At 45.1% G+C, this 25607-nt stretch overlaps 1 protein-coding gene across 6 annotated transcripts in view; it reads left to right on the top strand.

Moving 5' to 3' along the window:
* SLC43A2 (solute carrier family 43 member 2) overlaps nt 1–24924 on the top strand; it is a 46587-nt gene extending 21663 nt beyond the window's left edge. For 3 of the 6 annotated variants that reach the window (XM_065573414.1, XM_042858059.2, XM_065573415.1), the window contains exons 6-16: nt 4661–4753; nt 6786–6919; nt 7455–7654; nt 8208–8354; nt 8483–8579; nt 12962–13062; nt 13952–14090; nt 14418–14550; nt 16332–16405; nt 17844–17967; nt 19854–24924. In XM_065573414.1, the coding sequence (XP_065429486.1) occupies nt 4661–4753; nt 6786–6919; nt 7455–7654; nt 8208–8354; nt 8483–8579; nt 12962–13062; nt 13952–14090; nt 14418–14550; nt 16332–16405; nt 17844–17967; nt 19854–20015 (1404 nt within the window). In that variant the 3' untranslated portion in view covers nt 20016–24924. The remainder of the gene's footprint in view (nt 1–4660; nt 4754–6785; nt 6920–7454; nt 7655–8207; nt 8355–8482; nt 8580–12961; nt 13063–13951; nt 14091–14417; nt 14551–16331; nt 16406–17843; nt 17968–19853) is intronic. The other 3 variants (XM_065573416.1, XM_042858061.2, XM_065573417.1) reach the window with 1 other exon arrangement.
* Nucleotides 24925–25607: the final 683 nt, after the last annotated feature.

Below are 25607 nucleotides of genomic sequence, written 5' to 3'. Positions count from 1 at the left end.
GTGACATGATCGCTGTCATTCGTATCTATGTGAGGAAAGTATTTCTGATAGTGGAGGGCCCTTCAATCTTGCAGAAAGTGCGTAACAAAATCCAGTGGCTGGAAGCTGAGACGCTACACAAATCCAGATTAGAAATCAGGTGCGAAATGTTAATGGTGAGGGTGATTTACTTTGCAATGTGGTGGATTCTCTGTCGCTTGGAATCTTTAAATCAAGATTCTTTCTTTCTAAGATGTGCTGTAACTCAGCCAGAATTTAGGGCTTGATGCAGAAAGTGCTGGATGAAATTCTCTGGCCTGTTATGCAGGAGATCAGACTAGATGAAACTGTCCCTTATAGCCTTGAAAATATATGAAAAATAATAAAATTTTGGGTCTGTCTGCCTTTTTATGCTTCACTTTTTCAAGTCTCTTCTGCAACCATGAGAGCTAGAAAATAATTTTATTTCTTTTAAATAATGAAAGCTCCTGATTGTGTAACTGCCTGTCCCTAGTAGCTGGAGCTTTAAGAAAAACACCTAACATCGAGAGTTGGCAACACTGATGGGGAAACAGGATATGGAAGGAGGATAGCACAAGTGCCCTTTTCCTGGTCTATTTTGAAGGTTTTCCTTCTAGGATCAGTTCTTCCTTCCCCTCCCCCATCCCCCTCTTCTCCCCCCCCCCCACCCCCCAAAAATCTCAGGTTCAGATAATCAGGTGGTCAGGGCCAACAGTTGGGGCCAGGTTTTCTAGAGAGTTCGTCCAAATATGCTGAACTCTTTTGAAAATCAGCTATTTATTTTCGTATCTAAATGGGAGCGGTGTTCTTTGGAAAGTGAGCCTTTCTCAAAATTCTGCCCTAATGCGGAGAGGAGCACAGGTCCTGCCTTCCCTCCTTGCCATAAAAAGACTTGGATGTGATGGCAAAGGCTATTTTTTTTTTTTTGCATCTTCAGGCACATTACTAAAAATTGCCACCAACCATTATGGCTGAAGTGTCACCTAGGCTTGAGTCTTGCTTCTACGCTGTGTGAAAAAGGCTCTTTGTGTGATCTCTGTGGCTTTGAAAGAAAACCAAGCCATGAAGCAGCTGTGTTTGTGGAGTACTTGCCCTGCTCCAAGCCCTTCCCCCAGCAGCTGTTGTAATTCTGTAGGCTTATTTAGGTTTAGGGTATTACTGAGTTTAAATAAACAGAAGCTGAATTCCCTGGCTGGTGACAAAGACCAGCTTCTTTCTAGAGTAAGACAGAGAGGTTACAGTGTGACAAGTGTTGTGTTGTGGTGCAGATTTAGGCCACCACACCCAGAGTTGGAATTTCATGCCAGGGAAGAGATTGCTTTATATGTTTCCAATGCACACCTCCCTAAGACAGCTGTTCCGGATGCAGGTATCTGGGTGTCGGCATGTCCTACTGTAGAACATTGCAGCAGACCCTGCTGCCGCCAAGTTGTTTTCTCGGGGTTCCCCAAAGTAGAGGAAGGCTAGCCACACTAGAAGTGCTACATGGCGCAGCTGCAGCACATCTGGTGAAGATGCTCTTTGCCAGTGGTCACCAACCCATAGATCGCGATCGACTGGTCAATCCTGGAGCCTCTGACAGTCAATCGCAATCTCTGGTCACAAGTCTGGCGGTGCAGCAGGGCTAAGGCAGGCTCCCTGCCTGCCCTGGCCTCACACTGCTCCCGGAAGCGGCCAGCATGCCCCTGGGGGACGGCAGGAGTCTCCATGCACTGCTCCTGCCTGCAAGCACCGTCCCTACAGCTCCCGTTGGCTGGGAACAGGGAACAGCGGCCAATGGGGTCTTTGGGGGCAGTGCTGCCAGGGGCCATAGGGACGTGCTGGCTGCTTCTGGGACCAATGGGGCCAGGGCAGGCAGGGAGCCTGCCTTCGCTCCGCTGCACCAGCAACCGGTAGCTGCTCGAGGTAAGTGCTGCCTGGTGGGATCCCAGAGCCTGCACCCCTCCCACACCCCAACCCCCAGCCCTGAGCCCCCTCCTGTACCCCAAACCTCCAGCCCTGAGCCCTCTCCCAGAGCCAGCACCCCATACCCCTTCCTGCACCCCAACCCCCTGCCCCAGGCTCCACCTAGAACTCCCTCCCACACTCCGAACCCCTCGGCCTCAGCCCAGAGCCTGCACCCCCCTCCCGAACCCCAACCCCCTGCTCCAGCCCGGTGAAAGTGAAGGTAGGGGAGAGCGAGAGACGGAGGGTGGGGGGATAGAGTGAGCAGGGCGGGGCCTTGGGGAAGGGGTGGGGTAGATCCTGGGTTGCACTTAAATTAAAAGTGATCTTGTGCATAAAAAGGTGGGAGATTACTGCTCTGTGCTGACGGGAGAGAGCTCTTCCATCAACATAATAAATCCACCTCCATGAGAGGTGGTCGCTTCTCCCACCGACATAGCTCTGTTCACACAGGTGCTTAGGTCGGTGTAATTTACGTCGCTCAGGGAAATGGCTTATTCACTGAGCAACGTAAGTTATACCAAAGTAAGTGGTAATATAGGCCTGGCCTAAATCTCTAAACATTATAACTGCCGCTCCTGCTCTGGGATGATTCAAGGACCTGAGATGCATTCCATACGAAAGTTTGTAATGAGAAATAACCATGACAAATAACTGAGCCAGATGAAACTTCCAGGGCGTTCCTGACTGAGAAACACTTACAGGAGTACTTCAGAATGTAAACAGGCAGGAGATCCTGCCTTGGCACAGACTGGCATGCCTGCTTTATTACTGGGAAAAATTGATTTGTTTTCCTATTGTAGCACGTGTATGTGAGAGCTGGTCTCTTCAGGTTCAGTCTAATTTTTCCCAGCTCAGCAAGGTCCATAAACAGCAAATAAAATAATAATATTGCTTTATTTATCAGTCTTAGATGTGGACAACTGTATGTGTCTGTGGGTGTCAGCTAAGGCCTCTGTTTAACATGTTAATGATGCCATTTTAATCTCTGAACTCATTTTGAGATGAAAATTGGAAAAGCCGCTCTACTTGGTGCAGAAGTTCTGCCTGTTTATAAGCTGCAGGAAAGAACCAATTTTAGAGACTTCCCAGCACCCCTCTGATTTGAGTGATTCTTTTTTTGAATCCAAGCTCACAGGTTATTAGTAATGGGGACTCATCCCTTTCTGGCTATTTAAAATATTGGTGGTGTTTCTTCTCCATGGCTCTTTTAGAGAAGATATTTTTTTCTTCTGTCCCAATTTACACTCTTCCCGCTACTCCTGGAGTGGGACACATTTTTTGAAGTAGATTCAAAAAAAGTAAATTGTATCTGGAGACTTGTCCTGCCCAGTTGTGTGCTAAGATGATGAGCTTTGTCCCAGTTGCTATTTGTGGTATGTTAATAACATGGAAGAGGACCTGTAGCAATGTATGAATTTGCAGGAACCATCAAAGAGGGAGATTGGGGCCTGGTTAGAAATGGGAGCTTGGGCTTCAGTGCAACTTGCTGAAGAAAATCGGTCTGAAAAATTATAAACTGATCATGCCCTTTTACCTGGGTACCTAGGCAACCTAAAAACATTAGAGGACACTGATCCAGGGTAGGATTTGGGATGAGGGTGGGCAGAATCTTAAACCCATCAGCATAAGGTGTTGCAGCAGTTGCATCTGCATTTTCTTTGCTTTTCTGTCATTAAGTGCATTTTTGTTAAGTGGTGATAATTAACAATTTACCATGGATTATGGTGGGTTCTCCATCACTGGCAATTTTTAACTCAAGATAGCATATCTTTCTAAAAGATATCCTCTAATTCAAACAGGAATTAAGTGAAGTCCTACAGCCTGTGTATACAAGAGATCAGAATAGATGAGCAGTGGTCCCTTCTAGCTGTATGATCTATGAACAATTGTGGCATTGTAGAAAGTGCTGGGAATAACTCCCCTAGAGTTTGAGGGACCGTGATGCAGGTAGGATGCTGAAGAATGAGAAATAATAGGTAAGTGAGTAGTGGAGATCAGTACCCTGTGGGTTGTGTGTTTTAGAGGTTGGGGGCATTATTAATCTCCCTTTTCTAGCTAATAAACAGGACCAAGGTGTATACAATTCAGAGGTGTAGAGAAAGGTGGTGAACACACAGTTTGACATGGAAACTGGTTGGAAAATAGGAGCGTGAAAGAGTGGGCAGAGGGGGAGTTAAGGACAGACACCTTATGCAGAGGGTAATTAATGTGTGGGGAAGACCTACTCCCAAAGGCAGCAAGAAAAGCTGCAGCCCTGGCCATGTTTCTTTTGGTTTACAAGCTAGTTACTGAGGGCTTTTCTACATGGGGAAATTTACTGGTATAACTATAGTGATATACTTATAATTCCCAGTATGGACACTCTTATTCTGGAATTAAAGTGCTTTTTCCAGTTTATGATATACTGGTATAATTATACTGGTAAACTTCCCTGTGTAGGCAAGCCCTGATAGGGGGAACACTAAAGGCAGCAGAGCAGATGGGCACTTTCACAGCCTCATTGCATCCCAGTGTACTGTTGTGGAAAGCCAAATAAATTCTTGAATAATTAACATTTTCTTCCATTTCCTAGATCCAGAGGCAAACATTTTTGGTGCTAGGGACTTCTCAAAGCAACCTTCTTCACTTTCTTCTTCCCATATTACAGTTTCAACAAGTTTGTTTGTTTTTTTTCTTTCTCCTCCCACTTCTCCCCCCCCCCCCCCCCCTTCAGCTGCCAAACATGTTTGGTGATCTTCGTTCCACGTTCATTGCTCTGATGATTGGCTCCTACGCTTCCTCAGCTGTCACTTTTCCTGGAATCAAGGTGAGGATGTGGAATCCTGAGCTCTGACAAATTTGTCTCCGCAATTCTGATGTTGCTGTCTTAGGACTCCATGTTGCATGATGGTCATTAGAAAGGATGGTCCAGTGGACAGAGTACTAACCTGGGATACATGAGACCTGCGTTCATTTCCCTGTTGTGCCACAGACTTCCTGTGTGACCTTGGGAAAGTCCTTTTTTTAAATAGGGATAGTCGCCCTACCCTGCCTGACAGGAGTGTTGGGAGGATAAATACATTAAAGATTTTGAGGTGCTCAGATACCATGATAATGGAGGCCAGATACTCAGGTCTATAAACTGTCCAGGATGGTTTTTAGAAGTTCTGAGATGGTTTTCAGTGAAAAGTGCACAAGTCATAGGATTATAGTGGTGTTAAAGAAATAAAAACATTTTTCCATCTTTAGTGATATAAGCAATCTCTGGAGTTGAAAAATATAAAATTTAAATTCTGGAATCCATGGGACCGATTGTAATAAAATATCAGCTTTTGATTATTTTCTTGAGGCGGCTGTGCACCTTCAGATAGTGATAAGACTAATTATAGAGTTTTGTGGAGAGCTCTGAAAGGGAAGGAGAGTCAATAAATCTGTGCTATTTAATACATAGCTTCATCCGCAGAGGCAAAATTAATATGGTTTAGCTTATATAAATCCAAGACTCTTATGGGTCTGGACAGTAGGTCAGATCAAGTTATACCAGCCATGCAGCAAAGTTCCTAATGGGTTTCCTAAGAAGATCTAGATGTAACTTCTCCATTGACTGTACAGTAACTCCTTGCTTAACGTTGTAGTTATGTTCCTGAAAAATGCTACTTTAAGCGAATCCAATTTTCCCATAAGAATTAATGTAAATGGGGGGGGGGGGGGGGGGTTAGGTTCCAGGGAAATGTTTTTCGCCAGACAAAAGACTCTATTTTACAAACACAGTATAAGTTTTAAACAAACAGTTTAATACTGTATACAGCAATGATGATTGTGACGCTTGGTTGAGGTGGTGAAGTCAGAGGGTGGGATATTTCCCAGGGAATACCTTACTGCTAAATGATGAACTAGCACTTGGCTGAGCTCTCAAGGGTTATTGCGTTGTTGTTGTTGTAGCCTCACACTCTACAAGGCAGCACGAATGGAGGGAGGGGAGACAGCATGGCAGACAGAGACACACACGATGTGTTTGAGAGAGATGCGCAATGCCCCTTTAAGTACTCTGACCCCACTTGAAGTATATTGCCTTTTTAAGTAGATCAGCAAGTTGAGATGGTAGCTGCTGCCAGCAAGCTCCCTCGGTCCTGAGCCCTGTCGTGATAGGGTACAGGAGCAGGGGGGAGGGGGACACCCTGACATTAGCACCCCTTCTCCTCGCCTCCTCTCTTTTCCCCCCCCTCCCCCCGCACAGCAAGCAGGAGGCTCCCAGGAGCAGCTCCAACGCAGAGGGCAGGAGCACACATGGCAGTGCGGGAGGGACAGCTGAACTGCCCAGCAGTTGCTAGCCTGCTGGGCGGCTGCCACACAGGGAACTTGGGGGAGCTGATGGGGGTGGGGAAGGGCTGCAGGTCTACCCTGGTTCTAAGCCCCCACCATCTAGCTCCAAAGGGCTGCATTTTCTGCAAGCACTGGACAAAGCAGGCGGCTGCCAAACAATGTTATAAGGGAGCATTGTGCAACTTTAAACGAGCATGTTCTCTAATTGATCAGCAATGAAACGACCTTAACCAGGATGATTTTAAGCGAGGAGTTACTGTATTGTTTCTGACAGAGCTGGGTTTCAATTTCAGCAGAAGCTCCTTGTTTTCTTGTAACTGATGTCTTGTATAAAGATGTGTGCATAAATTTGTGCAAAACTTTTGTTGTGCTTACATGATATCACAGAATTCCTTCCTTCATTAGATGTCACCTTGCAACCTTGTTTTTAAATGCCACATGCTTTCCCCTCCACCTTACTCCCAAATCTACTTCAGCAAACACTAGAGCATAGGATATCTTATGTGCTAATGATATTATTCTGTTGTGAATTCCAGGTTATATATGACTTTGGTGTCTCTTTCATCCTCATTCTGATTGTCTGGGCATCCTGTGCAGGACTAGTTTTCTTCAACTGTTTCTTCAACTGGCCACTGGAGCCATTCCCAGGACCAGAAGACATGGACTACACGTAAGTGTCTCCTTCTGCTCTTAGGAATATAGAAATTGCCGGACTGGATCAGTCATGGGATCCAATCTCTGAGAGAGACTAGCATCAGCTGCTTCAGAGGAAGATACATTTATTCCTAACCTTAAATATTTATGGTTGACTTCTGTCCTAAGTGTGAGGGTTTACAGCCCTTTATAAATGTTTATCCTAGCTAGTGAGACTCTGGATATTCGAGGATGGTGTGTTCCAGCCTCTAGGACTCCCTACAGCAAACACCCTCCTAGCAGCAACTTCATTTCTCTACTGAGGCAGTTCCAGCTCTAGCATCTTTGATGTGGCAGTAAGGCCTAGAGAGAGAGAGGTTTCTCTTTGGTATTTGGGTCCCAGGCTCTGTATGGATTTCCAGATGTTGATTTTTAACCTATAGTCAACCAACCTTCCTGCATCCTGTGACTCCAGTATCCTTAGATCAGTCCATGAATATTTCAACTCTGCTTTGCAGCTCTCACTTTTTTTTTTTTGTCTTTCTCCCCTCTCCCTCCCCCCCTGCCCACAGAGTGAAGATCAAGTTCAGCTGGCTGGGATTTGACCACAAAATTACAGGGAAACAGTTTTACAAGCAGGTGACCACAGTGGGACGTCGTCTGAGTGTGGGGAGCTCCATGAAGAACCCCAAGGAGCTGGCAGCTCAAGAGGGAAACAAACTCTGTCTGTCAACAGTGGACCTGGAAGTGAAGTGTCAAGCAGACGATGCAGGTATTGTCTCTAGATTTGTGCATGTGACATTCACCCTAGTGCAAAGGACCAGCACAAGGTCAGTGCACCACTTAACTCCTCAAAATAGGAGCTAAGCAATATTTCAGCCTTGTACAAGCCCTTACATGTGGTGAATTTAACCCATGTGTGCAACTCATCATTGTCCAGATAAGTATATATTCAGGCACATATAACACCCCCCCCCCCAATGCATGCACATACCTTGATGGCATATGTTGCCACCCTGGCAGATGTCTGGGTGCTGGTGAACATTACATAGACAGTACATAATGTATGAACTGCTATAGCTAAAGACTGACATGCTAAATTCTTATACCTACTCGTCGTTGTCCTCCCCATAGGAGTCCCTTCTGCACAAGTTAGTCACTGGCACTAAACTCCCCATTGGACTGTCCCTAGAGTATTGTGTTTATGTAATGTAGCCAGTAGAAGACTACTGATCTAAACAATCCAGTCTGTTCTGATGTCATGTCTGTTTAATAACCATTACCAGAGGCTGCCTTCTTTAGAGACTCTCTTGTTTCCTCTGCAGCATCTCCGTCCTTTATGCACAGTGTCTTCAGCCCAATTTTGCTACTCAGTCTCATCACCATGTGCGTCACTCAGCTGCGGCTCATTTTCTACATGGGGGCCATGAACAACATCCTGGGATTCCTTGTGGAGGGAGACCTGGAGACAGGTAGATTAACACCCAGAATTCTCACCTCTTCCCTTGAAACAGGGAAATCATCCTGGCTGTTCACCTACTGGGGATGTTGGTTTCTTATTAGTCACCAGATGCCATTCTGTTTATCTGCCTGTCACCAGCTCAGTGGTCCGAGTGTAACCGACAGCTGCTGTCATGGTCTGATGGGTGGCTGGAACCTGCTAAAAGCAGAGGGGCAACAAGATGTCAAATAACAAGGTGCATGCTCGAATATCAAGTTATTTTCAGCCAAGCGTTTATTAAATATTTTCCATCTTGTGTCCTTAAACAGGGGTTACCAAGTTTGGCAGGTCAGGGAGGGCCATAATAAAAACCTGTTCCACTGGGTATTTTTTATCCTGAGCAAGCACAAAATACGGAGCAGCTGAGTTCAACTGCAGATACATTTTTTTTTCCTTTTTTTTTTTTTTTCTGTGACTCAATCCAAAGCACTGAGGGGAAATGATGTCATGATAGCCTTGTGCATACTGTTGTGTGTCTGGGAGGCTGACTGGCAGCTTCTGTTCTGGGATTTGTTTGTGTCTGATTCAGTGAAGGAAGCCAACAGGAAAGAGTACATTAGTTTAGCGTTTACTTACTGAAAGTACTCTGAATTGCAAAACAAAATATAGCCCAATTTTGTCTTGTGCAGTAAGATCTGGTTTGAACTTGTTAAATCTGGAATTTTGTGAAGCTGATAAATCAAGAGGCACTCTTTCAAAACAATCATGAGGCACTAGGGGAGGAGAGGAGAATAAATGCAAGAAACTCAGAATGCCCCAGCATTCCATGAATTGCTTTGTTTCTTTAGTCCAGTGCTTGACAGACTAGCATTTGGCTCTTTCTCTCTCCTCTGGCTAAAGCGGCAACATAGACGTTAAACACTAAATAGGACAAATCCCAGGGTTGGATGCCTTTCCCAAAATGGGCTCCATGCTTCTCACTCACTTAACATTTCTTCTTTCACTGTTACTCTCCTCCATTTTGCTTGTTTTGCTTGAGGTTAGTTTTGGTTTTATTTTTAGTCCCAACTTTTTTTTTTTTTAAGCATGAGTGTTAGTTTGTGTCAATTTCTGATTTATTCTCTTGGTACAACTCTTACTTGGACCCCATAATAGTTCAAGTGAACAGATAAAACTCTAAAATGCTGAGAAATGGGTTGTGTCCCATAAACCTGGTATCTGTTTCTGTGACACCGTCTGGATTTCTCCTGTGGTGCAGCTGGAACCCAGCATGCTAGTTGCTGTCTTTAGAGTTTCCATAGTATCAGGAAAACAGTAGGTTTGTCTGGGTTGTGTCTGCTTGGCTCACACAAAGAGCTCTGAGAAGGATGCAGAGGTGTTGAAATGTAGGGCTGACCGGGATTTGGAGAAGTCATCAAGTCCAACCCCCTGCACAGTGGCAAAACCAAGTAAATTTAGACTGTTCCTGACAGGACTTTGTCCAACCTGTTCTTAAAAACTTCCAGTGATGGGGATTCCAGAACCTCCCTTGGAAGCCTGTTCCAAAGCTTAACTACCCTTAGGGTACATCTATACTTACCTCCGGGTCCGGCAGCAAGCAATCTATCTTCTGGGATCGATTTATCGCGTCTTGTCTAGACGCGATAAATCGATCCCGGAAGTGTACTCCTGCTCCGCGAGAGGAGTACGCGGAGTCGACAGGGGAGCCTGCCTGCCGCGTGTGGACCCGCGGTAAGTTCGAACTAAGATACTTTGACTTCAGCTACGTTATTCACGTAGCTGAAGTTGCGTATCTTAGTTCGAAGTGGGGGGGTTAGTGTGGACCAGCCCTTAGAGTTAGAAACCTTTTCCTAATAGCTAACCTAAATCTGTCTTGCTGCAGATTAAGGCCATTACTTCCTGTCCTACCTTCCCTGGACATGGAGAAAAATGTATCCGTCCTCTTTATAACAGCCCTTAACAGTTTTCAAATGTGTTATCAGGTCGCCCCTCCATCTTATTTTCTCAAGACTAATCAGGCACAATTTTTACAAATCTTTTCTTCATCGGTCAGGTTTTTCTAAACCTTTTATCATTTGTGTTCCTCTCCTCTGGACTCTCTCCAATTTGTTCACATCTTTCCTAAAGTGTGGCACCCAGAATTGGACACAGTACTCAGTTGAGACCCCATCAGTGCTGAGTAGAGTGGAACAGTTACCTCCCGTGTCTTGCATACATCCTGTTGATACGCCCAAGAATATTCAATTTGTGATCCACTCTAACCCTCAGATCCTCTTCAGCAGTACTACCCCTAGCTGGTTATTCCCCATTTTGTAATTGTGCATTTGATTTTTTTTTTTCTTCCTAAGTGCAAAGTACTCCACTTATCTTTATTGAATTTCATCTTGTTGAATTCGGATCAATTCTCCAATTTGTCAAGGTCATTTTGAATTCTAACCCTGTCCTCCAAAGTGCTTGCAACTCCTCCCAGGTTGGTGTCATTTGCAGCTGTTTATAAGCACATTCTCCACTCCGTTATTCCAAGTGATTGAATGAAAATATTGAATACTACTGGACCCAGGACTGACCTCTGCAGACTCCCCTAGATATGCCCTCCCAGTTTGACAGTGAACCACTGATAACTACTGTTTCAGTACGGTCTTTCAACCAGTTGTGCACTCACCTTAATTTCATCTAGACCACATTTCCCTAGTTTGTCATGTGGGTTAGGGGAAGGGCTGGACAAATACATTGATTAATTACTTACCCTTTCCTGCTGCTTTTACATACTGTGGCTTGTTCACAGAAGAGACCCTGTAACTGCGCTCAGCTGCACTGAATAATACAAGGAGAAAGCTGAGTGGCTCAATGGTTGTTCCAAATGTTTTCAGATTCAAGAGGATGCCCTGAACAGGACCGAGTGTAGGGTAGGCAGTGATGGTTAGAGATAGGGGGTAAAATCAGTAAGCTACAGTCTGACCCTGATACTTCCTGTAAGTCCTGCTTCCTGCATATATTCTGCTGACTTAGACCTGACTCTGAAACCTGCCTGCAGCTGGACAGAGCAGTGGGTTCAAAGCTTCTTATGTTCTAAGAGATAAGGGAGCAAACATGGGTGCAGTAACCTCCTAAGTGACTAGCATGGTCCTCTTGTCCACTCCTCCCAACACCTGAGGTGTCTGAGGTAGGAAATTTGCCTGTGTCTGTATTGTAAAGTGCCATATTTTCCATGGTGGTATAGAAGAAGTGATATTAACTGTATTGTGGTAGCACCCCAAAGCTCGTCAAGGGGCTCATTGTGTTGAGTACCGCAAAAGGACAGTGGTGCACATAGTCCCTGCCCTGAGGAGCTCACAGTCTAAGACCACGGTGTGTGTGTGTGTGTGTGACAATTCCCATGTATGTACAATTGTATGCAGCTCTGCCTCTCTTTCCCCCCCCCCCCCCCCCCAAGGCTTGCCATCATTTGCTGAGCCTTTTCTTCTAGGTATTGAATAGAAGTGGGTTTTGAGAGGGCTCCCAGTTTTAATGTATTATCCTATCTGGTCCTGCAGTTGCTCCAAAGAGAACAGTCTCTCCCTCTCTCCCCTCCCCTAACCAGTCCCCATAGTTGGTCTCTAGATGCCAAGGCTGGAGAGGGTTAGGCGTGATATGGGGGAAATGCTCTCGGCCATGGGGTGAACTTCTTGGCCTCTTATTAAAACCCTTGCTAGATAGCTCAGTCTTTTGGGAGGGTGATACTCCTCCAAACCCTGTCGTCTTAGCTGGAGGAGGATGCTGTGGTGTGAAAGTGCCTGTGGCTCCAATAAGGACACATCTGCTAGAGGGCTGGCAGTGTGTGCGCTTGAGACTGGAGCTGCAGATTCCTTACTCTGCTCTAATTATGACAAATGTAGTGACGCCTGGCATCATAGGCAGATACCTGGAGACAGTGTGCCAGGTGCTGACCCCACCTACAAACATTCCTGAGCATGGCGGGGATGAGGGGCAGATGGAGTTCTGCTCTTACTACACCTGGTAGAAGAAGGGTTTAAATTCTCTGCTCAAATGCCTCCAGCTTGCCTCATGGGCATTGCATATGTTTGTATTTCTTTGTGATGGAGACCTGTAGGGAGGCAGGTACTGAACTTAGTCCTGTTCTGCTTGCAGTTGTGGGCACTTAGTGCTGAAGTAGGCAGTTTCAGATTCTTGATCCTTATTCCAGAACTGCACTGGCTCTGATTTATCAGCCCCTCTGTGTCATGCACAAGTCCACAATTACATGATCTGTGGTGGGGGGCGGGGGGGGGAAGCATTGTGGAGAATATTCCCCAGTGACTCACCAGAACTGGAGGCAGCAGCGTTTCCTCCGGAGCCTACACTAGCTGCTGCACAATGCTGCTTGTAAACTCTTCTCCATTAGCTGGCTAGCTCTTTATATTTTAGGTTCTGCTGTGGAATGAAGCAATTGCTCTGTGAGCTCATATCCTATCTGTGCCTCCTTGTCTGTCCTGATGGGTATCGTAGGCTTCTGGGGTTTCTGCTGCTAATCTCTTTTTGCTTTTCCATATTTGCTCTCTTGTTGCTGCTGCTTTGTTGCTTTGCTGATGCAGTGATGGATACAGGTAAGCTGGGTGTTTTAAGCACATTTCTAACATTCCCTTCCTTCCTGTATTTCAGTGATGCTTGGCTGCATGGTGTGTCTCAAACATGTAGCTACAGTGCTGTTAAGTGTTTCTTTGGGGGACCTTGCAGTAACAGCACTGAGGGTCCTGACTCCCGTGAGTGACTGCTGACCACTGGCTATTAAAACTCTTCCCTTCTCTAAACCCATCCCTGATCCTGGTCTTTGTGTGGCTAACAAACAGTGATAGGCAGGGAGGTAATTACCAATCTCTGCTGATTACTCTTCTGACCGTTCTCCCTTAGGGAGAAGATACCCTTGGGCCCTTCCCTTGCTAGGAATCCTACTTCCTCCCCTGCTCCTCCCACCTTCCTCTCCCTCAGCAAAACAAGCCCCCTCCCTAAGCACGCAGCAGGCAGCTAGCTTTTTCATCCTGGCCTGTCTTCCAAAAAAACATGATTACCTTCCCACACTGGGTCCTACCTGCCCTGATGACTTCCCCTACTAGTTCTTAGCCCTAGGGCAGAATTGGAAACCAACAGCAGAGGGAGGCACAGCTAGAACCACAGGGCAAGGGAGGGGAGGAGAGGAGATTCCTAGCTGGAGGTTGGCAGGCAGGGACTTGCTCCTTCAGACCAGGGTCAGCAGACTCTTTGCAGTCAGAAGCCTCTCTGCTGCATATAGTGCCACTCTTTGGCCACTGCTCTATCCTGTACATTAGCCAGCTTTCAGGTGCCATCCTCCCGGGAACTAGCTACTGTTAGAGTTGTTACTTCTTCTTGGAAATTATGAAATCTATCAGCCTGGCTAGAGTGGACAAGTGTGGCATATCCATTGTAACACACTTTTTGGCTGCTAGGCTACAGTTGATCTGGGACTCTGAGCAGTAAATAAGACAACACCCTCATCCTCCTTGTCTGAGGCTACCAATGATCTGGCCTGAGTGGATAAAATGACCAGTTGTTAAGAAATGGGACCTGCTGCTGTTTTCTGTTACTGCTGAGTCCCATTGAGGGACTTTGACATGTTGTCTCTTTTCTCTGCAGTGAGTCTCTACACCTCCGTTTTTGGGGTGTTGCAGCTGCTCTGCCTGATGACTGCCCCCATGATTGGATACATCATGGACTGGAAGCTGAAGGAATGTGATGATGGTTCAGAAGAGGCTGATGAGAGTGATGCTAATCAGTAGGTAGCACACATTGCAGGGTCCAATCTGATATCTTTAACTGACCCAATTAAACTAAACAGATCTAATTCTGTTGTAAATTGATGAATATGAGTCCATATAGGGATTTGCACCAATTTAACTAAACTGATTGCTATAAACTATTTTAGTTAAATGTTGCAACTTCTGTTTGTAGATGAGGCTGGAGTCTCAGGTACAGGCCAAGACTCGGGTATGCCAATGTGGGGATTTTGGTTTCTTGTATCCTCTAACTTCTCAGGTTCCTAGTTGTGAATTCTAGTAGCTGCTACACTGCCTGTGTGATATATTCCTTGCTTTCCCGCCAGAGATGGTAAAAAAAAGAAAAAACGTGATCGCCAGATTCAGAAGATTTCGAATGCCACAAGAGCTTTTGTGTTCACCAACATACTACTAGTTGGATTTGGAATTACCTGTCTCATTCCTAACCTGCCTTTGCAGGTGAGTATTTCACAAAAGGAGTGGTGTACTGCAGGGTTCCTGGCATAGGCACCGACTCCGTGGGTGCTCCAGCCCTGAAGCACCCATGGAGAAAAATTAGTGGGTGCTTAGCACCTATCGGCAGCCAAGCTCACCCCTCTTCCCCAGCACCTCTCCCCTGCCGCCAGCCCCGCTGATCACTCCTCCCCCTCCCTCCCAGTGTCTCCAGCGTGCAGGGGCTGGAGGTGGGGACAGGGCATGCTTGGGGGAGGAGAAGGGGTGGGGTGGAGCAGGGGTTTGGGGAAGAGGTAGTGGGGTGGGGTGGGGTCTGGGGCAGAGGGGAAGTCGGTGCCTATGGTTCCTGGGCTAAATGTACAATGAAACTGTCTTGGATAAATTAGAACATAATCTAGAATAAGGACAGGCTAAGACAAACTGGGTCCCCCTTGGCTCTGCCCCAGTGCTGTGGCCAGACTCCCCATGCCATGGCTACACCATGGCTCTACCTCTACGGCGTGGGTGGGCTCTTCCAGTAGAGCCAGGATGCAGCACTGGCCACCACATTCAAAAATCCTGAGTCAGAGACTCAAAAACGAGAAGGAAAATAAACAGACCCCCAGTGTTTACTACTTGTAACTCTGTTTTAAACCACTCTACTAGCTTTTCTTATTAACCACAAAAGCTAGAAACTTACTTTTATATTTAAATTAAATTTGAAACTCCCCATAATCATCTGAGTCCAGAAGCTTGAGCTTTAGGAAAAAAATCACTAGAGTTGGCAACACTGGGGGGGCTAATGACAGAGATGCATCTCCAAGCGGAGTCCTCTGCTAGTCTTGGCAGGGCCCCCCAGTCCAGTGAGTTTCGGAGATAATCCAGTTAAAGGTACGGGGGCAGTTAACACCTTTTAGAGCTGTTGCTTTAGGCACTCTGCAGGCTCAGGCAGATGTCACTGAGTTGGTCTGCACTGTGTTCATGTTTTCAGGCCTTTGCAAGTATGAGGACTATAAACACACACTTTCATGTAAAATAAATAAATAAACCCTGAGATTTAGGCCTAGAGCACCAGCTCTTGTCAGTAGTGCCTTTGTTAATCCAGGCCTGAGCTACAGATAAGCCAGGAGGTTCCTGGAAAATCTGTAAAGCAGAACAGCATGAAACCTGCACAGACTCTACTGTTCAAGTAGTGGGCCAAATGTTGTCCTCAGTTACACCCTTTAGTGTCAGTGGGGTTATACATATGTAAATGTTTCATGCCTCTGCCAGGTGCATACCACAGGCCAGACATCAGGGGACAGGACTTGATGACCTCTCGAATTTCCATCCAGTCCCACATTTCTATAGCACAAAATGCACTGGGAGGATGCCAGCTTCTCCTCTCCTCACCCCCCCCCCCCCCCCGCACACACTGAATGTTTTTTATTTTTCTCTCAAAGCTGTTAGAGAGGATCAAGCTGGAAGTGAGTGAATAAAGCTAAGGAGAGAGCAGGCATGTAGATCTGTCTTCAACTTTGGCATTTCCAGTAATGGTTCAAGTGCCTGAACCATTGTAAAACCCAAGGATATGCTTTCAGAACAGCAACCTCCCTTCTGCAGACAGACTGAAGTGAAGTCAGGTTCAGAAAGTGCAATGTGCCATCATCTCAGACAAACGGTCTGTCTCCTTGTGCTGACCTAGTGTGTGAGCAGGCTTTGTTTCTCGAGCTGCTTAGGCCTCTCCTGGAACTGGAGGAGCAGCAGGTACAGGGGTGGAGTGGTGGGTTTGGACGGCTAATCAGCATTTTTTTTTCTGCTTCTTTCAGATCCTTTCCTTCATTTTGCACACCATAGTGAGAGGATTCATCCACTCAGCGGTGGGAGGCCTCTATGCAGCTGTGTAAGTCTAACCTTGCTCATATACAGCATGTGACTGGCCTGAGGGTTTGATTACCAAAGATCCAGGGTGGAAGGAACACATGATGGTGAGATCCTGCTGTCAGAGGGAACAACTGAGTCCACTTATGGCTTACTCTGTGTCACCATAGGACTTGGCAGCAGGACTGTAGTATCCCAGGTTATTAGTGTCCTTGCTTGTGCCTAATGCTGACCTGTAGTTACTTATTGCAGTGAAACAAGCACAGATACGCTTAATGTGGACCTCAGATGCAATTTGTCCTAAACTGGCTTCACCATCACATGGGTTAAAAAGCTTGAAATTTTTAGCTAACTCGCCCTAATTATGAGTAGGTACAGGTACATGTCTTGATGAAATATTGGTCAGGGCACTCTGACTTCTGGGGCACATAGCTAGTCTGCTCCGAGAATGGAGCTGTTTCTAGATATTTATCAGCTTGTCAGAGCATTGCTCAAAATAAACACATAGTTAATGAAGCCTACGCACCTTTTACCCCGTAGCGTGGATCATTCATTCTGTATCCAACATATACATCAATGTTCTCTTCCAAAACTTAGATAAGTTTTTTTTTTTTTTTTTTTTAACAATGAGAAGATCCATTTCCTCTGACCGAACTCGTGGACTGAGGGACAAACAGATCAATAACTTTTGCTGTAGATTTAAAAAAAAAAAAAAAAAAAAAAAAAAAAAAAAAGTTTAAAGATGTTGGTTTTGTCGTCCCCCCCCCCCCCCCCAAGAGTCAAATTTAAAAATTGCACAACCATGGAAAAACAAAGACATTAACCTGTCCTAAGACTTGCTTTTCATAAGTAATGTCTACTACTCAGCGACTTTCCAATCAACAATATAGTTGAACTTGGCAGAGGATCAGACTTTGTTTCTAAATAGGAAAACATGTCTGGCACATGTTAACCCGTTGTACAGGGTTTTGGTGATTTCCAGAGTGAGTGAGTTAGTTGTGCCCAGACGAGCTGTGGGAATGAAACTGATGGCCCAGCCCCAGATGTTGGCTCAGATGGATGTACAATTTGAAGAAGCCCCTACAAAAACCTATTGTTTTCACCTTTTTTTGTTTCCTTTGGGTACTGAGAAGCACTCCAAAGAGTTACAGAATACAAATGGCCTGTGCTGACTATGGCACTATGTTTAATCTGCAATTTTGTGTGTTTTAAAAAAACAAAAAAAAACCCCTAAGTTTGAAAATTCAGGCAGAGAAGAGACACTTGGCCCCTGAATTGCACCGCTTTAAATGCCAATCTTAATTAATATACATAATATTCATACACAACGAGAAATTCCTGAGTTCTGTACAGCTGAGCTGGGAACCTGCTGCTGGGAGAGATGCCAGACTCGGGTCCCCTGAGTAGCACAAAAGATTCAAGGTGGGGTGTGGTAATTATGTTGCTTTCTGTGTCGACAGATACCCCTCAACGCAGTTTGGCAGCTTGACAGGACTGCAGTCTTTGGTCAGTGCCCTCTTTGCTCTTCTGCAGCAGCCCTTGTTCCTGGCAATGATGGGACCATTGAAAGGAGACCCTCTTTGGGTAAGGGAGGGAAGAGTAAATATAGTCTGCCCCAAACTTAGCATGAAGGGTTGGTGGTGGGTCCAGTTTCATTTGTGGGGAGGGGATTCCTTTTCCACAGAACCAACCAAAATGAAGGGGGATTCTACGCACAGACCTATGCTTTGATCAGCTATCTAGGGGTGGGCACTGATGTTTGACTGTGGGTCCTCAAGTACACTGCTCACTTCAGACTGTGGCCAATAACTGCCCTAGAAGAAGGCAACCTGCCCACCCAAGTGCAATGCTGTTTATTTCTGGGGTATGTTTTATAGATTCCTTCTTAATTAATGCCTGCACAGATCAGACTATACTTTATTAAACTTCTCTTAACTCACATCATCTTTAGTAAGATGTGTGGTTAAAGTTAATGAGCCTTGTGTTAAATCTAGCCATAGTTTTGGTTGATGCCCTCTGTCTGGGCATTCCAGGGTAAATGATTCTTTATACGAATAGCGGTGAGAGTGCTGGAATCTGACCCGTGATTATATGCGAAATGGGGTGAGGAGAAACCTGTTCACACTTCCAGCAGTATGAGACTGGTGTGGATTGCTGACCCAGCTCTGCTGGGGTCTGTCATTGGCCCTACAACCAGGCTTCCTAAGGCTATAGGGCTCATGTTCTCCTTGGGAGGTCAGGAGTAAGTGTGCAGAAAGGGGTTCTGCTAAACAGAGATGAGGAATCGGATGTCTTTCCTTTGGGAGGGCTGGCAGTGATGATAGGGCCCCTCCAGGAGATGTTCCGTTCCTTGGCAGATGGAGGTATTCTAGAGGCTATTCAGCAGCTCTCAAATGTGTTAGGAATTCTGTATGCTTTTGAACCTGTCCATTTGATCTTTGGCTGCCCTAAATGCCTTCAAGAAGACAGGCTGAATTTTTCTTTTTCTTTCTAGAAGCTCATTATTTATGCAGTGAAACACCACAACCACCAGTATAACTGGAAAGGACCTGGGAAGGGGAAGGGAAGCTGCAGCATTAATTTCTGTTACCAGTTCATGTGCAGCAGGTGTAGCGAGATTGTTTGTTAGGTGGGAATCTCTCTCTCTCTCCCCTTGATAGTGAATGCAGCAGAACTTCTCGCCAGTGAGCTGTGAGCCTCAGTATTCCCAGTGAGCACTGAGTTTTGGGTTGCTGCTTGCACTAATCTTGAGTTGTGAAGGTCAGGTGGCTGTCCAGGATGGGGGCTGTGTGTGGTCTTTCTCACCAACCCTGTATCAAGCAACTTGCTTAAAGCCCTGAAGCAGAGCTGCTTAGAAGGGGCAAGGATAGATTGCATCAGAAGGATTACATAGCTCTGTTGGAGGTACAGGAATGAAGAAGAAGCCTGCAAGCAGTCTCATGAGTGAGTGGAGTCCAGCTAGACAGGAAGAAGCATAATTCCTGAGTATGACAGACAGCTCTTAGGAAAGCCACCACTGCAGATGCTGTGTGTACTCCAGTAGTACTTAGCTCAACTGCAGGGCCAGCAGTGATGCATGGAATAGCCCCAATCTCTGTTCTGCCTCTGCCTCTTCCTCTTCCCCTTCCCATGAGCATGAGACACTGAGAAAATGTCAGTGCTATAGACTGGCTGAAGTCTGTCATAGCCATGGCTATGACTGCTCTGCCTTACCCTTTCTGTCTAGCAAGAAATTCTTCAAACATGGCACTGACTGACCTGCTTTTGCAGCATTTGCCAATAGCTCTCTATGCAGATTCTGCTAGTAATGTTGTATAACTAAAATGTAGGTTGTTGCAGATGTATTGAGCAGGGCAGCTCTCATGTCCAGCATGGGTGGGTGAAATAATGAGGCCTGGGGGGGAGAATGACAGACAGACAGGATTGTCTCTTTCCTACCTATCTAATGCTGCTTGTCTCTGTCCTTGTAGGTGAACGTGGGGCTTCTTGGAGTGAGTATGCTGGGCTTCTGCCTGCCGGTATATCTGATCTGCTATAAACGCAGGCTAGAAAGAGAGAAACAGCAGAGAAGTGATGATGCCAAACTCTTCCTCAAAATCAATGGCACTCCCAATGAGGAAGCCTTTGTTTAAGTCAGAGCTTCAAACAAAGCCTCCTCTTCACGAGTTCCCCTGCCACTTCAATGGGTCTACCTCTGGCCCGAGTCATGATCCTTCTCTCCATGCTCTGCCAGCTTCACACAGCATGGTCTGCTGGCTTACAGTGAAGACTGAGTATGTTTCTGAGACACATGCCAGGAGGAGGCCTCCCTCTTCTTCTTTCCTTTTCTAAAAGCTACACAGATCACAGATGGAATGAGCTGAAGCCTGCCTTAACTGGCACTGTCTTGGCTGCAGGAGAATGACACTTTACTCACCATTACCAAGCTTGGCTACGGGACTGTAGTCCCTTGCTTGAAATCCCTGTGCTGTGCACATTGGAAAGGGGTCTTCCTGCTGTGTCTTGCAGAAGTAGATTTTCAGTTCATTGCTAAACACTAATCTCTGAGGCTGAACTCAAACTTTTTCTCCATATAATGTAAAGAGATGGTTAGTGAGCAATGGATTCTGCCACGTGTGCCAAAACGAAGGGTCCAGCTGACTGCTCTTCCCCCTCCCCACCCTCCAGCAGCCTGGGAGTCCTCTAGCCCAGCCTGTAAGCTTTCTCTACGTGGTAAGATGCCTGCTGTCTTGAACCATTCAGCTGGAAATTGGACCTTGTCTGAAGTGCTTTAAGAAGTGTTGCCTTTCTTCTTCTCCTCTCCCTGCAGTGACCCTGGGAGAAGAGCAGCAGCTGGTAGTGTGGAGATAATCTTTGAGTAGAGCTGAAAGGCTTTTTCAAAACTGAGTCCTACGGTGCAAAACAACTTTGTTTCTAGGTGCTGGTTTTGTTGATTTGTCTTACTGTTGAAAAGAACCAACAGTGCAGAAGTGGACTTGCATGTAGTAACTGGATCCTGTGACCACATGGAAGATTGACATGGTGAGACAATTTCACTAAGTCTCAACAGGACCTCACAGCAGTAGCCTCTTAACATCCTGGGCTCAGATAACAGCCTCCTTTGAGAGAATCCAGCACTCTGAGCTGCTGAACACCAGCTTAACTGTAACTGACCAAAAAGCTGCTGGTTGGCAGTGTGAGAGGAGCCTCCTAGGGTATCTGTGCTCTTTCTGGACAGGACAGATGGAGATCACTGACTGAGGTTGGGTAGACTTCAGAGAACAATAAGTGGACTTGGGGGTACCTGAGGAGGTCACTGCTCAGACATGGAGAGAATACAAAGGGAATTCTTGGCCTGCTTATCTCTTCTAGCCATGCCTTTCCTAGGCCTTGTCTACACTGGACTTTGTTTTTCCATAACCTTCCTGCTATTGCTATCAGTGACTCAGCTCTATGGTGGGAGTACTAGTGTAGACAGGCTGCCTGTGTTCCATCTTGACCTGCTCTGAGCAGGGTTACACAACACTGGTTAAATGCCAGTGGCTGGGCTGAGCTGAGCTAGTGATTGTGATAGTGGGGAGATTATGGAAAACCCTGAGTCTGGTGTTCTATGGCAAATGCAGTAGTGGTGCTTTCTTAGTCGTGCAGTATCTCCAATGCCTGGCACAGGGGAGAGTTTCTTGAACTTCACCTCTAAACCAGGCAGGAAAAGCACAAGACTCTGCTGTCACTGTCCAGTAACTCCAAACTGGGATTAAGAAACAATGGTGCATCTGAATGCTCTGTCGGAAGTGACCTTGGAACTGGGGGGGAAGAGGGGAAGTTTGTCAGAATGAAAGCCAACACCTTTGCTATACAGGATTACAACATTCAGGTGAGCAGACTACCCGAGCCCTTTCCATTTAAAGAGTAAGCTCTGCAGGCATTCTAAATGGCACCATGGAAAAGAATCCCTGTTAGAATCCTTAACAAACTCATCGTGCTAGTTAGGTTGCCAGTGCATAATGATTGAGCAGCAGCGCCCTCTGGTGTTACTGTATTGTAAAATCCCATACGCTGTTTACAAAACAATGACAAAACATTTATTTCAGAGCTGCTTGTTTGTTTTGAATAGATTCCTGCCACTTAAAGAGTATATTTTAAACATTTGTGGGTTTTTATCTGTTGCCTTCATCAGTTGTCACACTTCAAAAGCAACCATGTCTTATGCTGTAATACTGCATCAATGCAAAAGTACTTTATTCTATTCTGGTGGCTTCTTACAAGTTTGAGGAGCTTTGGAGATGTTTTACTGCCCTTCTCAGCTTCTTTTCCTTGTGTCAAGCAACAATTAGGGAGTACAGCTCAACTTGGCAATTTAGGATTTAAACAGTAGAGAAAAATCTGAAGTACATATATGCTTGGAAGACATACCAGCAATAATTTAATTTCCTTGTAATGAGAGTATTTCTGGATGGTTTTCTGTAGATTTCTGCATCCTGTACTGCCAAGTGTTGCTACACCTAAATGCTCTGCTATTGCACACCTGTTCACTCCTGGACTGTTTACTCAACAAGGAAAGATCAGCTCACATAATGCATCAGATTTTTAGTAAATCTTCGAGTCTGAATTGTGGCATGAACTGCAGTCAGCTCACCCCATCAGCTTTGGAGAATAATGTGGTAAAGACAGATACCTAATTTTCAAAAGTGACTGACTAGTGATTTTTAGATGCCCAATATGAGAGTTTAAAGGGCCTAATTTTCAGAAAGTGTTGAACACCCACCCTCCCTAAAACAGGCCCCTTTAAACTCTCTAGCATCCAAAGTCAGTAGGTGCTTTTGAAAATTGCAACCAGCATCCTTAGTTCCATGCCTTACAAATGCAGACAGTCTGAGAGTCGCAGCCTGCCAGCTGCATGACCTTACAGCTTAACTGCACGGAAACCTTATTAACTGGGGTCTCAAACTCATTAGAGGAAAGCCCAAGATTCTATGTTTAATCATGGTAAGGGGAGTAGGATATAAATTCAGCAGGCACATTCCCCCTTGAATCACAGTAGAGACCACACTGATGATTGTGGGAGGCTCACACAGAAATCAGGACAATACAGCCTTTATGGAGTAACTAAACACTTATTCCTGCATTTACATCCCCTAATTGCAACTGCTAATTCCCTCCTGTGGAGGGCTTCTCTCCAACCCTATTCCAGCAATGCAATCATTAATGTTGACATAGATGTGTGATCTCTAGGTTTTAGAACTGATACCCTATTCACTTGAATAGAAGGCAGAGGAATTAATGCCAGAGTCACTGTTTCATAGTCTCTGCAGCCTCAGGCAGGCATTGTCGTGATGGCTTACAATTGGTTCATAGGTGGAAGGTTACCTCTGCACTCATGTAGGCTAGAAACATAATTTACCAAAAAATTAAACTGAGATTGTGGAGAACCTAGTTATGGGGCTCTCATGAATTAAAGTTACCTGGACCAGATCTGGCCACAACTGTTTGATACCTGGCTTTATAAGATGCTTTAGAATATTTAATATTGTAAAGGGCTCAGATACCATGGTGGTGATTGTGGTATAAGTGCTGAGAAACAAGAGACTTTTATGTCTATGTAAAGGTCTAACCGGACAACCAAAATATTCCCACCCCTACAATGGTGAATATAGTCCTTACCTGTATATCATAGAAATGTATTCTGCCAGGACACTTCCTACCTAACATGTCTTGTTCATGGGCAGCTTAATTTATGATAGCATGTTTCCTTAACAGCAGAATGAGTTTAATGAGGTATTTGTCCTCTGTCTGTCCAGTGGCATGATCCAGAGAAGAAACCCTAATACATGTGCACAGCTCCTTTAAATGCATTAATGTTGAAATTTTGGCAAATAAGTTGCATCAATTTCATAATCTCCAATTGCTAGAAAAGTTTTCTAGCATTCAGATGCTTTCTCTGCATCACTCACAACTCCACGCACTTCCACTCCGAAAGAGACAGCTCATCTCCTCAGTGTATGTCCCCTGTTTGTCTGGAAACAGAAGACTGGACCACAGCTGGTCTGCAAATGCTTGTTGCTATGATGTGGCTGCCTCTGAGAGTCTGTGTTTAAGAGGTGCCTGCATAGAAAGTGTGCATGCATTTTGGGGTGGTTCCTGGCATTGATAGGGGTACTTTTTTGCATATGATTGGTCTTTTTATTTAGGATTCTGAAAATAAAAAGCTGTATGGAAAACAGGCCTTAATATATAACTGGTTGGCCAGTGGCTATTTGCAGAAAACAAAGGCAAACTTTGCTGAGAGTTTCATTCTGACCTAAACACTTTTGCAGTAATTAATATAACCGCCCCCAGCATAGTGAGCCTCTACTCCACAGGTCTTTTAGAGGAAAACTGCAAAATAATGAGATTATAATTAAAACAACATCAGTAAAGTAGAAAGCTTCCATTTTGACAAGCTGACTAGTTTAGGAGACGGAATACAGAGACAAACATTGGAATGCAGGACAAAGCAGATACTTACAATATTTTTGTAGCTACACCTTTCAGTGATACTTTCCTGGCTGCCTGTATCCACATGAATCTGTATTCCAATCTAGAAGTGCAGAGTTATTAATATGAATTTATTAATCTACATCACTAGATAGGTACTTCTGCTGGGAAGTGGCAGTAAAACAGGACCTTTCAATGAAAACTTCACAATATTCACTTCTGTGGAACTAACTGAAACAGTGACTGCTTTTATAGATACATATTCTTATCTACCCCATCTCTGTGCTCACTTCAACACCTATTGTCCTGCACTCCACCTAATCCTTTTCTTTCTGTTGTCCTTCACCCCCAAATCTTGGAACAACTTCCCATGTGCCAAGCAGACCTCCCTTTACTTCCTCTAAATCCACTTCTCCTCACCTTGAAGCATTAATCCCCTCCCAGTGCTGTGGTCATTCCTCTTTGCCTTTTGTATTTGTCTGAGTTATACCATATGTTCCTTGGGGCAGGGTCTGTGTCATCTTATGTGTTTGTAAAGTGATGTGTATTCTTACAGTACTCTAAATAATAAATATGGTATTAAACTAATTACTATAGTCTTTTTGAGGTTGAGTATCATAAAGGTAACACCTTGATCTCTTGGGGGGAGGGGCAGGAGATGTAAGCATAGACATTACACAATACCTTCTGCCAAATGGCTTGTACTGCAATTTAACCAAAGAGCCACTTGTCCATCCTCTCTGTCAAGCTAAAAAATACCAGACTTCAAATGCAAAAAGCCCACCCCAAAGCCAACGGAAGATTAAGGCCAAAACCGGGAATTAGAACTCCAATTTCTTTCCCCACCCAGAAACATGAAAGAATCTTGTTTAGCAATAATTTGTCAAGTTTGCATCAGACTGAGCCTGGTGCTGTTGGGTGCATTTCTGCTCAAGGTACCATTTTTCAGATCCGACACAGACTTGGTCCTGACCTCCGTGTAAGTGAGATGACAACTTTTGCAAGAGTATGCATTGTTAACCCCAGTACTTTTTGCAAAATTCTAGCTCTGGCAATTCTTTCTGTCTGTATTCCCCTATGTTGAAATAGGATACAGGTTAAATACAAGACAATTGGGGGTGTGTATGTGTTTTCTCTCATTGAATGCCAAGTCCTTATTGGGACAAATGCCTTCTTGAAGGAAATGGGAAATGTAGTTCACACCTTTACTTTTATGCATCCGAAGAAGTGGGCTGTAGTCCACGAAAGCTTATGCTCTAATAAATTTGTTA

Source organism: Chrysemys picta, chromosome 19 (assembly GCF_011386835.1).
Source record: "Chrysemys picta bellii isolate R12L10 chromosome 19, ASM1138683v2, whole genome shotgun sequence".
NCBI classification, from domain to species: domain Eukaryota; kingdom Metazoa; phylum Chordata; order Testudines; family Emydidae; genus Chrysemys; species Chrysemys picta.
Note: the sequence above shows the minus strand (reverse complement) of the source record. Positions and strands in the feature narration are given on the sequence as shown.